The sequence below is a fragment of the Drosophila innubila genome (assembly GCF_004354385.1).
Source record: "Drosophila innubila isolate TH190305 chromosome 2L unlocalized genomic scaffold, UK_Dinn_1.0 4_B_2L, whole genome shotgun sequence".
Taxonomy (NCBI): Eukaryota; Metazoa; Arthropoda; class Insecta; order Diptera; family Drosophilidae; genus Drosophila; species Drosophila innubila.
In genome coordinates this window covers 13,462,488-13,480,079 of record NW_022995372.1, presented here as the reverse complement: position 1 = coordinate 13,480,079, position 17,592 = coordinate 13,462,488, and the positions used below count along the sequence as shown (strand labels likewise).

Below are 17,592 nucleotides of genomic sequence, written 5' to 3'. Positions count from 1 at the left end.
AACATTAAAAATAAATTTACTATGCTCTTTCCTTAAACATCCTTTCCGAGAAAATTGAATTTTAGTATTGTTATGAAATGTACCAAGAATTTTGAACAATATAAATATATGATCTACATATACAGGAAAACATACTTATTCGTCTTGTTATTTTTTTAAAGAAAATTACAGACAGCTCCGACAGATGGGTGAATTCTTTATTGCTGTTTTATTCACCTCATTCCCTTTGTCATTGTCATTGCTGTTGTGCTTTTGATTGTCATTTGGTTGTTGCTGCTGCTGTTGCAAATGTTGCGCATTGAACTTTTAATTAGCAGAAGTGACGTCTGCCTACAAGCGTGGCACCCTCCCTTGCCCACCCTTACTCCACTGCTTCCCTTAACGAACTCGTGACCCATGTAAGGTGGCAGGTGTTTGGGAATGAAATGTTCTAGTCTGGTTTGGTCTACTCGGGTTGTGTTTGTTTCCCTTGAACAGCAAAGCAAACGACAACAAAATGAAATTCATTTCTATGCACAGATTGTTTGTCTTTGTAGGCGGTCGGGGCGTGGCATTGCATAACATTTTGTTTGTTTATGTTTCGGAGGTTTTTATGATGTCGCCGTTGTCGTCGACAAGTTCATAAATTATGAACAATTAAAATGTTGACGGCAATTGCTTGGGGGGTATCTTTCGCAGCGCACTGAATTAAGTTCATCAAAAATGTTTGCATATGTGACGAAAACGTGAAGGGTATAAACTACAGTGAAGCATTACTGGTAGTGACTTTGCTTTGTGTGTCAAAAATTCTCTTTACATTAATTTTTCAGTCTTCAATTATTGTACATCGTTTTCAACCCAAATTTCTTGTCATAATCCAATTCTATGCAGAATATCCGGAATACTAAGCCCATGCCAGGACAGCAGTTCGACGGTGTGATAAAAACGGATTCTTTCAATAGGAAGACCTGAAATGGCAGCCCATCAAATGGGACAGACTGGTAACACAAAGGGCAAAGTATCTGGTCAGCAACCAAATCAGGTTGCTTACAACAGACAACAACAAGTAAGAATGCTCGACTAGAAAATATCCTGCAGCCAGGGCAAAAAAAACCATAATATTTCTTTGTAAATTATTTCTTAAACTTTTATGTAACTTTTATTTATCATACGATTGGGATTGAAGTTTTGGTCTAGAAATAGGACTAAAAGGTCTATGTAGTTTTATCCATAGTTTTATAAATATTTTTTTTATTTATGAAACTGCAAATTTTGCAGTCCCTAGCCATCTGGCAAAAGCTTACTTTTAATTTTGATTAAAAAAATGTACAGTATAATGTGTTTACATTAAATTCGTCAATTGAAAAATGTACCGCGAATTTTTCACCCTTCTCGAGTGTACAATTCAGATACAGATAACTTACAATTATTATAATAATCTTAATATTGATTGTAATTTTTACCCTCACCTAAGCTGCCCTACGAAATGTGGAACTCAAGCGCGCCCAATTGGTATTATTATGGAAACTCTTTCGCACAACATCCTCAAAATCAAACCTATATGCCTAAACCAGGATCATCTATGCCAACGACATTTTCGGCATATATGCCACATTATTATGGCCAACAGCCCCAGCAATCTCGAAACGAAATGGGGAATGTGCAACAAGGACAGATACAGAGACAGCAGCAAGGACAGGGGCCGGGGCAGGGGCAGATCTGGTATCAGACACAGCAGCCTCAACAGAACTACAACTATTGGTGTGCCATGCAGCAGCCTCAATCCTTTTACCAAAATTTAAGTATGGTAAGGAATTTTCTTCTACAGCTTTAGGCAAATTTATGTTTCTTATTATTTTTGCTCAAGGTATTTAAACAAAATTTGTATAGATAAAATATGCCCAACTAAAATAACATTACGTTTAAACATTGAATTTTTTCGAATTTTATTAACGAGGAGGGCGATAGAGGATATTAGACAGTTACCAAACATTTTTTAAATAATCTTCGTGTACTTAAATTTATTTTTATAAAATTTCAATTTATTCTCTTACTTTCATATATCGCTAACAATTAGAAATATTTCAGCCCACAGGGACTCAAAACGCAGCAGCTCAATCAATGAATACCTCACAATACTCGACTTCTCCCTTGCGCAACACGGCGGGAAGTCGACATCCAGGACATTCATACATTCCACATGTGAGCAGTGGCAGCGGCAGTCTTAATCGCATCGATAGTGTTAGCAGTTTCAAGAACCTACAAGGCTCAAGGATACGCAATTCTCAGCATGATTTGATCGAGTATCATCGCATTGCCGCGCGAACACTTTCCGCAAAGCAAAGAAAAAAGACGGAGGAGTCGAAAAAACAGTCTAAAAAGGAGCAGAAGAACAATGAAAGGATCATAGGATGCGATTCTGATACTCAAGCTGGGGCCCTTGACGATGTGCTGGCCAACAAGAAGAGGATTAAGCAAAGTAAGACGGTCAACCACAATGTGGTCATTGAAGAATCTATGTCTACCAGAGGAAGCACCTTCTTTCAAAAACTAGGACTGTTCAAAGGTGGCAAAAAAAGCATAGAAGCAAAAGAAAGCACAGAAGCCAGAGCCAAGTCTTGTAAGAAAATGAATTTCCTAAAACGCTTCTTTTGCGATGATCATAGCCCTACGAATTAAGGATATTCATGAAGCAATAGATTTCATAAAATACCCAGAAAACTAATCCTAAAAATATGTAAAGGTTACTCCTATACACAAATGTAAAATAGATCAATATATTCAATAATTTCGATAAATCCAGGGAATAGAAAAGTAATTGGTATCGGAACCGTTAGCCAAAACTAACAGTTTTATTTTTAGATAAATAAATTCTCTTTCAAGAACCGAAGAAAGAGTTGAAAAACTTCCAACTGTCATAACCTGAAGAAAACTGACCCAATTTTCAAGCGGAATATGATTTTAATCATATATATATATATTCATTCTGTATTTAAATTAAGTTCATTATAACTTTGCCAAAACTGTACCGGTTTTAGTTTGGCCTCTATTTTCATTCTGTATTCAAATTCTGTTCATTTAGAAAATCTTATTATTTTTCGACTACCTAAGAAATGGTTCTATGTTGATGGTAATGGTCCCCCCTTTGAAATTTTGAAAATTCAAAATTTTAAATCTCAAGTTTTTACTTCTAATCAACTCCTTATATCGTAATAAGTATAAAACGACTCTTTAAACTTGATTCTGGGGCCTTTCATTTTCTTGTAAAAAATCATGTCAAAATTAAGAAATATTTTGACTTGTAAAGTTGCTAGATCAAAGGCTTGAGCAACTTCGAACTGTCATAACTTTGGCAAAACTTTACCGATTTTCAAGCGGAATATCATTTTGAGCATGGTTTGACCTCTAAATTCATTCTATATTCAAATTTTGCCTTTTTAGAAAAATTAAATAATTTCGACCAAGATTCGATTTGGATGGTAAGGGGGGCTTGGAAGTTTTGAAAATTCAAAATTTTATATCTGAAGTTTTCGCTTTTAATCAACTCATTATATCGTAATTAGTATAAAACGACACTTTAAACTTGATTCTGGGGCCTTTCATTTTCTTGTAAAAAATCTTGTCAAAATTAAGAAATATTTTGGCTTGAAAAGTTGCTACGTCAGAGGCTAGAGTAACTTCAAACAATTATAACTTTGGCAAAATTTTACCGATTCTCAAGCGGAATGTCATTTTAATCAGGGGTTGGTTTAGAGGCAACTGTGCCTCTTTTTCAGTTACCCATATTCCGAGAATCAAACGAGAAATTCCATTAAAATAAATTAAATTTTGGAATTCATTAGAATACTTCAGATTTCATATTTAACTTACTTACTCTCTAGAAACGAACGAAAAAAAGGTCAGATTTATGAAGAATAACACTTCCCACATCTGAATATACCTCTCAACACTTCTCACTACCCTTTTTAATCCAATGTTGCGACCAACCACTGTGACAGCGGTTTCAATTGATGATGCAAACGGCGCATAAGCCGCAGCTACTCATTAAACAGCCATCATCGCTTATTAATTTTGACATTTCATTGGCCATATATCATTATCAGCTAACAAGCCATCAACAGCTCGTCAACTAGCCAGCATTCAACAACAACCGCAGACTATTTGGCTGGCAGACAAATTCCGAAAAATTGCGCAGTTAACACGCTAATCAGCTCGTTACCAACTCTTTCAATTTCAAAATTCAAAGCTTACTATTAACCGCGCCCTCGTTTTCTAGCCTAAAACCCAGCATAAAAACGTTTTTCAACAGTTTTTTCATTTGAAGGTTTTGGCAGATGCTCCGAGGGCTGCACAAAAAATAGCTGGGCTCTAAAATATGTTTTTGCGGATAAAAACTTTTATCAATTATTTTATTCAATGTTTTTAATTTTTAAATTTTATGTTTTTGGTTAACACATTATATTTTCTTGACATAAATTTTTACCAAAAATATTATTGCTAAAGTCCTCTACTAAAACGTTTAAAATAACTAATACGAGTCTGCATTGAAATTTCTATAGTAAAATGTAACAATTTCTTCATATGAATTTGATTGTGGTACTTTTAAAGGTTCTTGGTGAAAAATATTACACAGCTTCCAAATTGTCTAGGTTTGCAAAGTTAGTTTCCATTTAGAAAATGAAATAATTAATAATAAAACAAAAATATTTCACTTAAGTATTAAATGCTAATTTAATAAAATTAATGATAAACAACGCTTAATTTAGAAAAACAATATAAAAATGTGTGCCCAACAAATAATAGTTAATGAAATTTGCTGGAAATTTTAAAAACACCCCTCCAATTGACTTGTTCATTAACATTATTGTCAATTTATAAATCGTATTGCATTCGGGCGTGTTTACAATGTTTGCTTGTCATTAGTAACGGCTCAGAGAAGAAGGTGCAACAACTGCGACGCGGTCATCGAAAACTGCAACGCTTCATTGAATGCACAGGTAAGCAGAGACAGAGAAAGCGCGAGTAAGAGTGTGAAAGAGAGAGAGAGAGAGAGAGAGAATAGATAGACTTATCCTATTTATAATACTGATAGCTGCATCTGTTTGCTGTTGTTTTGCTAACCAACAAGAAATAATAAAAATCGAAATGAGGTCGACATGAAACTTGTTGCCCCGTTATGACTTCTTCTTATGAGCATGACGTCAAATCGAATTTGCACTCATCTATATACATATATAAAAAAAATACCAGAAATTGTAGGTATCCAAGCAACCTTTTTTTACCCGCCCTCTCGGAACCTCGTAGCAGTCTTGCACTGACGACGTTCTGTTGACAGCCCAGCGAGCAATAAGTTTCAAATGGAGCCGACGATGGCATCGAAGTCGTCGCTCATGTCAATCCAAAGACCGATGAGATGTACCACAAGATGTAAGTAAGGGAGTGGATTAAAGGAGAGGACTGGGGCACAATTCAATGCATACTTGCTAGCTAGCAGCAGCATCGCCATGGTTGTCGTTGTTATTGGAATTGCAACGCGTTTCGATTTCATCGAATATCATTGAAGCATTTGGCATGCACTGAGAGAAATTGTTGGCCAATTGTACTCCAAGTCAATTTATTAAAAGAAATAAAGACACAATTAATAGTAAAAATTAACATAAAAATTGTTGTATTTCATTTATTAACTGTCATACTATAAACAGCTGATACAACAATTTATATTTGAATTAAATTATTAAATAACTATGAAAATATTCATTTAACAATTTATATTAAATGTAGATATAGGATTTTTTAGAGAATATCTAACACACAAAAGTTGAAAGCGTTAAAATTATAGAAAAACTCCACTGCCACATAAGATGTTGCCGGATGCTGCAGACATGTAAAACCATTTGAGAGAATAAAAATAAAATAAAAATTGAAAATTGTTCTCAACCAATAAATTATTTAGCATGTATAAATCACAGAGCAGACGTAACGCCGCACGAAACTTGCGCTGAAAACATGTTAAAGCCATTCAAAGATTTATTTCGAGCTGCGACTCGAGCCTGAAGCATCTGAAGAGCGAGTGCCAAGGAGCAGGAGTCAAGGAGGTGTTAGGAGTTGAAAGTATGGGATATGGTGTGTTGCTGAGAGAATAGCATGCAAGCGAGCAAGCAGGCAAGCAAGAAAGAAAGAAAGCAATAAAGAACGACAGCATGAAAGAAAGAAAGAACGTAAGAAAGAAAGAAAGGAGTAGGCAAACTTTTCAGGCTGTTAGCACTTTTTATTTTAATTTTCGCTCTTTTCATAAGATTTTCAAGCGCAATGACGACTCCCAACTGCCGTTGTCGCAATGAATGTGTGTCAGGATAGGGCTGAACTGGGACCCACAGCAGGTACCACATATAACATCCACCACTCTTGGCAATATCAAGACAAGTAGGCGCGTTAGAGTCGAGACCCCGATTATCAGATACCCGTAACACAATTTTTATGAAATATATATGAGTTTTAAGAACTTAAAACAGCCATTAAGTAGGATTATAAATATTTATTTACAGATAGCATTAATCACAAAGAAAAGAGTTATATCTTCATACAGACATGGCTCTATTGACTTAAGATAAATTTCAGCGAATACAATATACCCCGACACTTTTTAAGTAACGGATATAACAACTTGCGCGAAACTTTTGCCCAACGTGAAATGTCGGTACCACTTGAAATTTTAGCCTGTCTGCTCTTTGATTTCATGGCAGCTTTTAAGTGTTTAACTTGAGCAACGACGAACACAACGAGCAACTTTATGCAGCCTCATAATTTACTGTCCCACTCCCTACTTTCCCACTTGTCCTCAGTTTCTCTGTCTGAATATGCTTGCCTCTTAAGCAGTTGCATTAACACAGCTCGCGTCGAATTTAAATCGGTCCACACACTTCCTTGCAGGACTTCATTATTTTAGAACTGAATTCAAGTGTCTATGCCACACAATCAAATTGTCTATGAAACTCCAAAGGGCCAACGAAAATCATTAAGCGTTTTAAATGAAGTCGTGAGAGTTATTTGATGACTATGACAATTTCGGATGATCCAGAGGTACCTTGAGTTAGAAAACTGAAAAGCTTTAAAATTAAAATGTAATCAAAAAATATGAGGCAATAAAAACCAGTTTTAATTTTAAATTTACCGTAGGCTTTTAAAATGAGTCGTGATAGTTAAGGATGTCTATGCGATGATAACATCTTAAGATTTGGAAATTCCTCATGCTAGAAATCTAGAAAGCTTAAAAAATTTGAAGGTATGATTTTATAGAATCCCGAATAACTTTTAAATTTGTCACAGCCTTTTTAAATACGGTGCCCTTTAGTCAAATAACTAATAATTAATTAAGTCAAATCAAATATAAGAATGCAACAATTTTGAAGAATCCCTATTACACAAGACAACCCGATTCCGTTGCACGAAAAATTAGAATCCTTGAATAGTAAAAAAATCAATCAATCAAAGAGGATTGAATAGATCCCTTGAGTGGCACTTTATAATTCCTAAATAAGACCAAGACCATTACTAGTTGAGAGGAACTGCCATAAGCAACTTTTTAACACATCATAACTCAGCTTAAAAGCATCTTCTAGCAACTTTTAAAAAACCATATTGTAGCACTCTTCCTTTCGAAATATATGCATGAAGATAGCATATTTTAGCACATATAAAAGAACCACAAAGTTATCGTAGACATTGGAACTATGTGTTTGAGAAACACCCAAAAGCTTCATGTGCGTACTAAAAATTCGAAAGATTTGTAGAATGTTCAGACAAAGCTAACGGTAACGGATTGTCCCCAATAAACTCATAAATATGCCAAATGCTTAAAACGAATCTAAATCGTCATAAAGTGTAGATAAAGTCACTCCTCTCCCTCTCTCTCTCACACAAACATACGCATCCATAGACAACTCAATAAAGGCAGCTAATCTGCACAGAGTAGGAGTGAGACAGAGAAGGAGAGAGAGAACGAGGTGCATAAGCTACGAATCTTAAAATTTCCGCACACACAATGAGGGCATTACGTCGTCGACAGTCGACTTTTTAAGTAAATTATAAAACAGTGAAATTTTAAAGGCAAAGAATTCTCGGGACAGGAAACAAAAGCAAAAGTCAAGGGATTGACAGACGCTTCCGACGGCCAGACGCGCCAGACAAGGACTGGCCAGGAAGTTGAAGAAAGCGCACACAATGTGGGAATGTCACAGCTTAACTTTGTGTGTGTACATATGTATGTGTGTGTGTGTGAGTATCCATTCCCCTCACTTTGCCCTCTCTTAGTTACATTTTGCAACTGTCATTTCGTTTGCTGTCTCTATCTGAATCTCTGCCTGTCTGTTCATCTGTCCATCTGTCTCTTGTTCTGCATTCACTTCCCAATCCGTGCGTGTCTTTAGCATCTGTCTCATTCTGCAAAGTGTTGCCGTGTAACCGAACTTGCTCTCTTTCAATTGAAACTGATTACAAACCGTCAGTGGTCGTTCATTAGTGTTACTTTTTTACAGTGAAACATTTGTTAGCTAAGCTTCACATTAGCACATTCCGAAATGTCAACTTGTTTTTATCTATATTAAAACATTTCCCAAATTGTATTAAATTATTACTCACTCAAAAAACAAACAAAGTGTGTCATGTCTCATAATTAAATACCAAGAGAAAACTAAAAGGACATTCTATACACACATTTCTCATTTACATTTCTTGTAATTAACTACATTTTTACTCATAAAATATACATTTTCAGAATTCATTTCCACTCTCTTTGATCTTTTACAGATAGTAGCAAAACACTTAGAGCTATTAAATTGCTCTTAAGACTTAAACGCTTAAATGGAATTAAAATGCTGTTGCCAAAAACTATTAAATAGAAATCTCAGCAGTGACCACAGCTCTCTCTTAACTTAAAATTAATTACAATTAAGTAAAAAGGAACAAGTGTGTCTAAGTGTTTGTGTGAGTGTGTGTGTGAATTAGTTCAAATGGCCAAAAGCCAGGCAACTTACAGCAGTCACGAGTTGAAAGACTAACACGCTAAGCGCTCTGCATTAAATCCAAAAGAGATCGTCTCAGTCGCAGTCTCAGTTGACGCAACAACAAATATACGTATGTGTAGCGCTGACTGCGCTGCCGACGGCAAAGGTGGCTGCCTTTGCTGCTGCTAATCCACTTTTACTGTTCTTTCGCTTACTCCCTCACACCCGCACACACATGCACATGCACATGCACATGAAAGCTTACGTATGCATGTAAGTGTGTGCAAAGGTAGCGACAATGACGCTGGCGACGTTGGCAACTTTTTGCACGCTGCGCTTTTGTTGTTTGCGGCTTTTGCTGTTGTTGTTGTTGTTGTTGTCGCTGTTGTTTGTGTCCTGGCGTTTTTCGCACTGATTGTTACACACTAAAATCGAATTAAACTTGCACGCTGTGTTGTTGTTATTGTTTTCGTTGTTGTTGTTGTGGTTGTATTTTTGCCGCACTTTCCACACGTTGCACAACAACTTTCGCTCGAACTTTTACTTTGTTTGCTGTGCAAGACACGAGAAAAAAACGCACTGAGCAAAACTTTGAGAACGTGCAATTCTTTGTTGTTACTTTCTTCTTCTTCTCTTTATTCTTCTACTTTTCTTGACTCCCTTTTGCGCAACTGAGCGAACGCGTAAAAAGGATTTTCTAATAAGAATCGCGAAACGAGACGACAAAAGTTCCCGTTCCTGTCACGATCAACGTCAGCGGGGAAACGTGTGGGAAAGGGACGCACTTATCCCATTTTCTTTATCATGTAATTATTATAATAACTTTATATTCTTTATCCTTTACGCTTTTGTGTTATTAAAGATCAAAGACGACGGCAAAAACTTTCCACCTTTGAGCTCTAATAAATCAAAAAAAAGAAATGATTTTGAATTTTTTTATTATATTTAAAATGAAAGCAAAAATAATAATTTAATTAAAAAGTTACTTTGCATTTTTATCAGTTCATTTATACACATTTGATGCTCAGCTTAATCCAAGAATCCAGTTTTAAACTTTTTTTTACAAATTTAAATAATATACAATTTATTTAAATTGTTTATTCAATATTTTATTTTGCAATTTTACTTTATATTTTAATTAATTAATGGCTGAATGCGTTTTCTTGACTTTAAATAAATAAATTAAATATGAAAAAATACAGAAAATATTCTGAACTTTATATAATTAAAAAATTCTAAGTTCCTTAGTACAAACTATTCTAGTAATATTCCAATTTAACAATTTACACATTCTTGAATATATATGTTCATAGGAAATTAAACACATAAATAAATATATTTATGAATAAACATTATTATAATACTTGTTTTACTGTTTTCCAAATATTCTTTTCTCAAAAACCTAAAATATTAGTTTTCTAACACGATCTTATCTAATTTCTTGGTTTTTCTTTTATTTAAAATATTGGCACAATTTTCTAATGTTTTTTGCATTTTTATTTTAATTTTTAAATTGTTACATATATTTTGGTATTTATTTATCACTTTTATGCATCCTGACAATTTAAATCACACACACAAATGCACATGCACACACACACACATACGCACACACTTTGGGTAACAACAACAAAACGCACTAGTCTGTGTGTGTTAGTTTCAGTTAGTGAGCCTTTAGTTTTACCGTTAGCATAAACCGTACGCACAGAAAATCACTTGAAAACTGTTCGGCCGGTCGCATCGACGTTGCACGAACAGTCGATACAACACAGCCAATGATGTTGCGACAACATTGTTGCCGCAACGTGGGGCAAGCTCTTGCCGAAGTTGTAAGCACTCAATGATGATGAGCAAATGATGGATGTTGCTGCAACAATGCTGCAGAGCAATATGTTTGAGCTTAAAACTGGTTTGAGTCCTTGCCAGTTTGATGCACACATGTTTGAGATACATTTGTACAGTTTGATGGTCACTGTGGTGAACTTGTGCTTATCAACAATTTCAAATGTTGCCAGCACTTAAAATGTTGCCAAACGCCATGAAGCCGAGAACATGACTAAAAAACAAACGGTTTTCGAACAAATTCCATTTTATAATTGATGTATTTATTGTAAATTTATTAATGCAATCAATCTCGATTGTTGTCATTGAACTCAAGAAATTTCTTAAGTATTTCAATGATGCTGACGATAATATCCGTGAAGAGTTGACTGAGGGAAACGAGTTGTAAAACTTTTTCTTGCCCAATTGTTTTAGATGCGTGAGAACAGAAAAATAAAACCAGAGAAACTGTTGACTCATGTCTTTCTTTATTAGCCAATTATTTGATTACAATTTAAGAATTAGGAAAAGTTGTATATACAATTACGCTTTTAATAAACAATTGGTTATAATTAGATACGATCAATTCTGAAAGCTGTGTTCTGAATTCCAACTTCGGTGAAATTTTGCAGAAATTAAAGTATTTGCTTTTAAATTTTTTTTAATGTTAAACCAATTTTGACGATCTATTTATATGTCAGCTGTAGAACAACTATTTAAAAAATTAAGGCGCATTTTGTCAAAAATGTAAAATTACTTTAAATATAAAGCTAATAAAGAGCAGGTAATAATTTTGTTGAACTGTGCCAAATGACCAAAAATTTAATCAATATAAAAGCTATTAACAAACATTTGACAGCAATTTTGAATATGTCTACTTATTATTATTTTTCTTTTTGTATTTCATTTACAGATTATAATATAGCGATAACAAACATACGGCTCATTAAGTTTTTTTTTTATTTTATTTTATTTTAGATGTTAACTGTAAATTAGAATATTTTGCATACATTTCACAACTTGTTTGTATTTTGAACATACATTTTTCGCGGTCTTTGATGTTTTTTTTTTTTTTTCGTTTCAACGGTCGAACTGTGTAGATGGCAAACATCGAGAACTAAATGAACCTACAATCAGGGATTTAGTTCATTTGCTCGCTCTGTTATGGACGCTCAACTTATTTTATCGCCCATCACTGATAGAAATTTTAATTTATTAATCAACTCAATAAAAAATTAATAAATTTGATGAAAATAATAAATTCGAAATTAGACAAAATTACAAAATTATATATTTATATATATATATATATATATATATATATATAGCAATTCTCACGAAAATCCTGCAAAAATTCAAAATATTCTAGCTAAAAAAAATATAAATTTCGGAAATGTTCTCGTTTATTTAAGTACAAAAAATCAAACCAGATCGGAAATTTGCACTGGATGGGCAACCCTCGGTTGCTTAGTTCACTTTTGCTCGTTCACTTTAGGGACTTGTTCAATAGAACTTGGTCCGAACCACTCGATTCCACTCTATTGCTCGTTCTTTCCTGTCGATACGCCAGTGCAGGCGTGTAGTGTTTTTAAAGTTGGTCCAAGCAAATCAATAAACATCCAAAATGGTAGGTGCAAATTAACCGAAATAAATGCAGAAAATGCAACTGAAACGTATGTGGCAAACAAGTGTGTGAAGATTTTAGGTCTTTGAAAGAGGCAAATGCATGAAATTGTGCAAATTAAACTGTTGACGTGACAAAGCCCAATTATAAGTGTGTGTGTGCATGCGTGTGTGTGAGACAGCAGTAAAATGCAAGACAAAGAAAATGGGACAAGGGGGGAACTGAAAATGACGTATGCAGTTTGCTATTGAAAAGACTTGGCTGACAACACAGGAAAAAAAAGATGTTGGCAGCTGTTTGTTTAAGGCATTTGCACTAATGCATTGGTATTTCAAGAACTTTGCGTATTTCTTGTGAAATAACCACAACGAACGCAAGTGGTTTTGTGTTCAGCTCTAACCTCACAAATCTCACACTGATGGATTGTAAATGTGAATGCACAGTGACTCACAGCAGAAATGGTACACTTATTATTTGTACTATTTAGATAATAAATTATTTTCTGCTACATGTTAAATTTAAAATATGTCTGAGTCGTGGCTGATTTAAGCTGACGGTCACTGTAGACGCCATTTTTAAAGAGCTAACTAACCTATCTCTCTCTCTCTCTTTCACTCTTCCCATTCTCTTCTCTGTGTTGTTGCTTTCTCTTCACTTGGATGCTGTTGTTGTTTATAGGTCAACTTCACCGTCGACGAAATCCGTGGCTTGATGGACAAGAAGCGTAACATTCGCAACATGTCCGTCATTGCCCACGTCGATCATGGCAAATCCACGCTCACCGATTCCCTGGTGTCCAAGGCGGGTATTATTGCCGGTGCCAAGGCCGGAGAGACGCGTTTCACCGATACGCGCAAGGACGAGCAGGAGCGTTGCATTACCATCAAGTCCACGTAAGAGATGAGATTCTAATACCTCCCCGAAACTTTTGATAGTAATCACATTGATCTTCCGCTTTCGTTAGTGCTATCTCCATGTACTTTGAGGTGGAGGAGAAGGATCTGGTTTTCATCACGCAAGCCGATCAGCGTGAGAAGGAATGCAAGGGTTTCCTCATCAATCTGATCGATTCACCCGGTCACGTTGATTTCTCCTCGGAGGTGACCGCTGCCCTCCGTGTCACCGACGGTGCCCTCGTCGTCGTCGACTGCGTCTCCGGCGTGTGCGTGCAGACGGAGACTGTGCTCCGTCAGGCAATTGCCGAGCGTATCAAGCCCATTCTGTTCATGAACAAGATGGACCGTGCTCTGTTGGAGCTGCAACTGGATGCCGAGGAGCTGTATCAGACTTTCCAGCGCATCGTGGAGAACGTAAACGTCATCATTGCCACCTACAACGACGACGGTGGTCCAATGGGTGAGGTGCGTGTGGATCCCTCCAAGGGCTCCGTCGGTTTCGGTTCCGGTCTCCACGGCTGGGCCTTCACCCTCAAGCAGTTCTCCGAGATGTACTCCGAGAAGTTCAAGATTGATGTTGTCAAGCTAATGAACCGGTAAGTTGACAAACCACTTTGTTACCTTACGTACTCCCCTCGCGCTTTTAGCACAATACGTGTGACGCTGAGCGTGCGAACTCTTCAGACTCCCCTCGCCCCCATAGGGAGTGTATGTGTTGTCCGAAGAACCGCGCGTGTTGATAGCGCCACAAGTGCAACAACAATAAAAGCAGATGAAAACTGAAGACGCTGCCGAAACGCTGCATCGGGACCTCTTTCCCAATGTCCAAACAGTGCATTGCCAAGGCAGCGACTCGACAACTCTATTACCATGTTTATACAGCAGCTAAACCTGATTTATGCGACTGTAAAAACATAATATATATTTATTATTTTTTGAGAAGCTTACGTAATTTCTCTGGGCGCGGTCAACTTAGACGATAAACCATGTCTAATCTAATAGTCAAATCTTGAAATTTGTATTATTTTTTATTTGTTTATTAACAATTAATTGCCAACAACTTGTTTATTAACAATTAATTGCCAACAACTACAACCACAATATGTATTAGCAACAGTTTAGTTATATTCAATATGTACCTGGAATTCCATATACGAATACAATAAAAATTACTACGAATTCCAAAATTGGGGTTAAGCAAAAATCAAGGAAACTTGTAATTATTAAATTACAGATGAGAAAAATTTAATTAGGGATATACAAAAACAAATTGTATATCAACAATATTTTTATAAAAAACTGCGTTAAAATTAAAAACATATTTATTTTATTTTCCAAGTTCTTAACGTTTTTTTCTTAATTGCAATTTGGGTAATTTTGCCTTCCTTGTTACAAATTCCCTAGATTCGGTGCGTTAAATAATATTTTACTATTTTACCGCAGTTTTTTCAATTAAATATTTTTGATTTTCACTTCAATTTAAAATCACGCTTACTAAAAATACGCTTAAATAAAAGGAAGAAAAAATTTCGATGGTTAAAAAACCGTTCTAATTAATTTGATCACATATTTCCTTACTTAATTTATTAAATTTAGTATTCAGACAATTAGATGCAAATTAAATTAAATACATAGGTAACTTGAAAAAGAAATTCTAAGAGAGTCTGAGAAGCTCAAAACTATTTTATAATAATATTCAAAACAGCGACTTAAACCGTTATTGAAACCTTAACCTTTAACCGGTATTAACCGATTGAAATTGGTAACCGTAACTAAAACTCTAACCGAAACAAGACTAAATTCAATATTTGATTCGGGTTGAGATACCCTGATTAAAACAGATTTGCTCCTTATTTTTATACTCTGTATGTTTTTCTTTTTTGAATCTCCTCGTTTTTGTTTCTTAGAGTACGAACCCTATTTTGGTTTCTTAAAGTTATATCCTTAGATTAGTTGAAATTTCTTTAGATTCTTTGCATTAAATTCATGTTGTGATTTTTGTTTACAGTCTGTGGGGTGAGAACTTCTTCAATGCCAAGACCAAGAAGTGGCAAAAGCAAAAGGAGGCGGACAACAAGCGTTCCTTCTGCATGTACATCCTGGATCCCATCTACAAGGTGTTCGATGCCATCATGAACTACAAGAAGGAGGAGATTGACAATCTGCTGACCAAGATCGGAGTTGCCCTCAAGCACGAAGATAAGGACAAGGACGGCAAGGCTCTGCTCAAGACTGTGATGCGCACCTGGTTGCCAGCCGGTGAGGCTCTGCTTCAGATGATTGCTATCCATTTGCCATCGCCCGTGGTTGCCCAGAAGTACCGCATGGAGATGTTGTACGAGGGTCCCCACGATGATGAGGCCGCCGTCGCTGTCAAGAACTGCGATCCCGATGGTCCTCTGATGATGTACATCTCTAAGATGGTGCCCACCTCCGATAAGGGACGTTTCTATGCCTTTGGCCGTGTGTTCTCCGGCAAGGTGGCCACCGGCCAGAAGTGCCGCATCATGGGCCCCAACTACACTCCCGGCAAGAAGGAGGATCTGTACGAGAAGGCCATCCAGCGTACCATTCTGATGATGGGTCGCTATGTTGAGGCCATCGAGGATGTGCCATCTGGCAACATTTGCGGTCTGGTCGGTGTCGATCAGTTCCTGGTCAAGACCGGTACCATCACCACCTTCAAGGATGCCCACAACATGAAGGTAATGCAATCAACCACACAACCACAAATTCGTGCTCTCTTTTCAACTCTAATATTATGCTCAATTCCAACACAAATCTCAGGTCATGAAGTTCTCCGTGTCTCCTGTCGTGCGTGTCGCTGTCGAGCCCAAGAATCCAGCTGATTTGCCCAAATTGGTGGAGGGTCTGAAGCGTCTGGCCAAATCCGATCCTATGGTGCAGTGCATCATTGAGGAGTCTGGCGAGCACATCATTGCTGGTGCCGGTGAATTGCATTTGGAAATTTGCCTTAAGGATCTGGAAGAGGATCACGCTTGCATCCCCCTGAAGAAGTCCGATCCCGTTGTCTCGTACCGTGAAACCGTCTTCGAGGAATCCAACCAGATGTGCTTGTCCAAGTCTCCCAACAAGCACAACCGTCTGCTCATGAAGGCTCTGCCCATGCCCGACGGTCTGCCCGAGGATATTGATAACGGTGAAGTTAGCTCCAAGGATGATTTCAAGGTGCGCGCCCGTTATCTGGCCGAGAAGTACGACTACGATGTGACCGAGGCCCGTAAGATCTGGTGCTTTGGCCCCGATGGTACTGGCCCCAACTTCATTCTCGATTGCACCAAGTCCGTGCAGTACCTCAACGAAATCAAGGATTCCGTCGTTGCTGGCTTCCAATGGGCCTCCAAGGAGGGTATCATGGCCGATGAGAATCTGCGTGGTGTGCGCTTCAACATCTACGATGTCACCCTGCACGCCGATGCCATCCATCGCGGTGGTGGCCAGATCATTCCCACGACCCGTCGTTGCCTGTACGCCGCTGCCATTACGGCCGGTCCCCGTCTGATGGAGCCCGTCTATCTGTGCGAGATTCAGTGTCCCGAGGTTGCCGTTGGTGGCATCTACGGTGTGCTGAACAGACGTCGTGGCCACGTCTTCGAGGAGAACCAAGTGGTCGGCACTCCCATGTTCGTCGTGAAGGCATATCTGCCCGTCAACGAATCCTTCGGCTTCACCGCCGATCTGCGCTCCAACACTGGTGGCCAGGCCTTCCCTCAGTGCGTGTTCGACCATTGGCAGGTGCTGCCCGGTGATCCATGCGAGCCATCCAGCAAACCTTACCAGATTGTCCAGGACACCCGTAAACGCAAGGGTCTCAAGGATGGTCTGCCCGATCTGTCGCAGTATTTGGACAAGTTGTAAGCGACTCCGACTCACAATTGGAGCTGCAGCTGGCTAAGAGCAACTACCAACATCCGATCAAACAGGCAGCAACAACAACATCAGCTGTGGCCGCTGGCAGCGTTTTAAAACACACACATTTAAAGAAATTTTGATGATTATTAATTGTATAACAGTAAAAACAACAACAAAATAAATCAACTAAATGATTATAATTTAAGTTTATAAAAACAAAAACAAAAAACAAATACATACGTAGAAAGCACTTAAGTGTGCTTGAAACTAAACAAAAATAGAAACAACAAACGAAATAGGGGGACAAGATTAGAAGAGAAGAACAATTGTTGTTCCACAATGCAATGTCTAATAAGAACACATGGCGCTGTTAACAATCATGTTAAGTTAACAGCAA

The 17,592-nt window shown here is 37.3% G+C and overlaps 3 protein-coding genes and 1 long non-coding RNA gene across 4 annotated transcripts in view; 2 read left to right on the top strand and 2 right to left on the bottom strand.

Annotated features, from left to right (window-relative positions):
* Window positions 1-9,101, bottom strand: part of LOC117781385 (protein madd-4) — a 65,737-nt gene extending 56,636 nt beyond the window's left edge. The window contains 1 exon segment of the mRNA XM_034618137.1: window positions 9,012-9,101. The gene's annotated coding sequence lies outside the window, so the exon portion shown is untranslated.
* LOC117781386 (glutenin, high molecular weight subunit PW212-like) lies at window positions 852-2,781 on the top strand. Its single transcript, XM_034618138.1, has 3 exons — window positions 852-1,045; window positions 1,454-1,786; window positions 2,068-2,781. The coding sequence occupies exons 1-3, from the start codon at window positions 953-955 to the stop codon at window positions 2,656-2,658; spliced, it is 1,017 nt and encodes a 338-aa protein (XP_034474029.1). The 5' UTR covers window positions 852-952; the 3' UTR covers window positions 2,659-2,781.
* Window positions 9,102-9,625: 524 nt separating the features above from the next.
* Window positions 9,626-10,710, bottom strand: LOC117781487. Its single transcript, XR_004617167.1, has 2 exons — window positions 10,666-10,710; window positions 9,626-9,880 (listed from the first exon to the last, which is right to left on the bottom strand). It is a non-coding gene; the product is annotated as an uncharacterized LOC117781487 (long non-coding RNA).
* A 1,599-nt stretch (window positions 10,711-12,309) lies between these two features.
* LOC117782182 (elongation factor 2) lies at window positions 12,310-17,286 on the top strand. Its single transcript, XM_034619183.1, has 5 exons — window positions 12,310-12,429; window positions 13,105-13,319; window positions 13,391-13,918; window positions 15,331-16,027; window positions 16,110-17,286. Exons 1-5 carry the CDS (start codon window positions 12,427-12,429, stop codon window positions 17,199-17,201), a joined length of 2,535 nt encoding a protein of 844 aa, XP_034475074.1. The 5' UTR covers window positions 12,310-12,426; the 3' UTR covers window positions 17,202-17,286.
* Window positions 17,287-17,592: the final 306 nt, after the last annotated feature.